Consider the following 2082-nt stretch of genomic DNA (forward strand, 5'->3'; position numbering starts at 1 on the left):
ACTGTGCAGAATGATGTATGTGCTGAGTTTGACACTAGAAGGATGTTTTCTCATTCTTCTGCTGAAAGTGGAAAGTTTCTCTGTGTTCATCTGATTTGTGCCTATGAGCATGATTTGTGACATCATAAATAGTCTAGAAGGTCAATCCAAGTCAAGTGTATTGTAGAAACTTGAAGCACAGACACTGAGAATGGACTTTACAGTGAAGTAGAGACATCTTGTGTCCAGCAGGAAAAACTAAAGAAATGTGCATATTCAGGACGCCCCAATAGCTCACCTGGTAGAGCTTGCACCCCATGTACCAAGGCTGAGTCCTTGCTGCAGTGGCCATGGGTTGGAATTAGACACACATTATTGTTCCAAGCTGACTATTTGCATGTGTCTTAATGTCTGGAGGGGGTGTTTGCATATTCAGCACTAAATTAGAAACAGTCAGAGTTAAAAAGCAAGAGTTTAACATGTAAAAACAAACTTAATTTTCAGGACTGTGTGGTTTGATCAGACTTGATTGACACTAATGTAATCAGATCCTGATACAAATGCTGCTAAATTCTAATTGAAGCTACATGATGTTACACTATATTCACCCAAGACTCCAAAAAGAACTATTTTAGATGTTTTGGTTGGTTGGCCTAGTGGTTTATGATACACACCATGTTGTGCAACGTCCCTGATTCAATTAAGGCTATGGACATTTGTTGCATGTCAGGCCTGTCTCTCCCTTTCAGTCTCTGGTCAATAAAAGGCAAAAATGCTGAAATTTGGCTGCATAGCAGTCTGCAGTGACTGACCCACTGACAATGGGGTTTTATATCCAAACATGTTTCAGTATGTAAACAACTTGTCAGACTCCAATAAATGTTTTTATAAATTATACATCTTGATCTGAAATAGCCTGAACAATTTCACACAACTGATCATGTTTCTGACATGTTTACAGCAAAGTGTCATCATGTCTGCCCGTGTCTGTCAGTCTAGTGTGTGGTGAGGAGCTTGGTGTGTAACCACGTGTTTGCGTGCACTGTCCAGTGTCGTTCAAAGCATCAGCGGTGGAAAGGTGTGATGTTAAGTGTGATTTTTGTGCTTAAAGTTAAAGAAGTCACACATCTTCCTGTGGTAACACCTGTCAATCAGATGTATGAAACTTGTGTTCACTGAGGTCCACTCTGTACATAGATAATACATTTAAGTTGCTTTTTAATAATACACATGGATAGATTATGAGACAATGGGCCCTTGGCCACAAGTGAGATAAAAGCCCCCTGCAGGCGGAGCAATGTTTCTCGTAGTAGTTGTTTGTTCTCAGATTTTGCAGGTTAACCATTTTTGAAAACTGCTTCTTCTCTTCTGTATTTCATTCACACTGGAAATGAAGAGAGGTTGTTTTCTAATCTGACATACAAAATACTATTGGACACTGTACTGAACATTATAGGAAATTCAACTTCAATTAAAGATTATTTGATTATTGACTAATCTGCTGATTATTTTCTTGATTAATATGGTCTATATATTTCAGAAAATAGTGGACCAACAATCCAACACTCAGATATTCAGTTAAGGGATGCAGGAAGTCAGTCAGAGTCGGTGGTGCAGAGAGAAAGTCAGTCTATATAATGACATCATACTAAATGCATGCCACTCATGGTTTTTGGCTTGACTTTTTGAGAATAAAACATAAAAAAAACAAGACAAAACCTCTTTCCTGCAAGTCATTAACAGTTTGAATATTTTTATGAACTAATGGTTTTCATTATGCCAGATTTTAGGGGGTGTTGCAGCCCCTCTCAGCCCCCCTACTTCCAGCGCTCATGCTTATAGATGTCACCATATCACATACGTCATTAGACTGCATCAGGAAGTCGTTAAACTTGTTTTTTAAAAAGTCTAAATTAATAACATTCTCCACATGGGTCTGATAATTAAAGTAGCTAACAAGTAAACCCATCTTGTTTCTGAAAGCCATCATGGACAACCCCTCTCATCCAATCTACGCTGAGCTGAGGCAGCTCAGGAGCACTTTCAACCGCAGACTGATCCAGCCCCGAGCCTCAAAGAGGTTTGGAGGCTCGTTTGTACCAT

At 39.2% G+C, this 2082-nt stretch overlaps 1 protein-coding gene across 1 annotated transcript in view; it reads left to right on the forward strand.

Annotated features, from left to right (window-relative positions):
- Positions 1 to 1967: 1967 nt before the first annotated feature.
- Positions 1968 to 2082, forward strand: part of LOC118325426 (coiled-coil domain-containing protein 42 homolog) — a 4182-nt gene continuing 4067 nt past the window's right edge. Inside the window, exon 1 of the mRNA XM_035658105.1 lies at positions 1968 to 2075. Within this exon, the coding sequence (XP_035513998.1) occupies positions 1968 to 2075 (108 nt within the window). The remainder of the gene's footprint in view (positions 2076 to 2082) is intronic.

The sequence above is a fragment of the Morone saxatilis genome, unplaced genomic scaffold (assembly GCF_004916995.1).
Source record: "Morone saxatilis isolate NCDOM2014 unplaced genomic scaffold, NCSU_SB_2.0 Contig16, whole genome shotgun sequence".
NCBI lineage: Eukaryota > Metazoa > Chordata > Actinopteri > Moronidae > Morone > Morone saxatilis.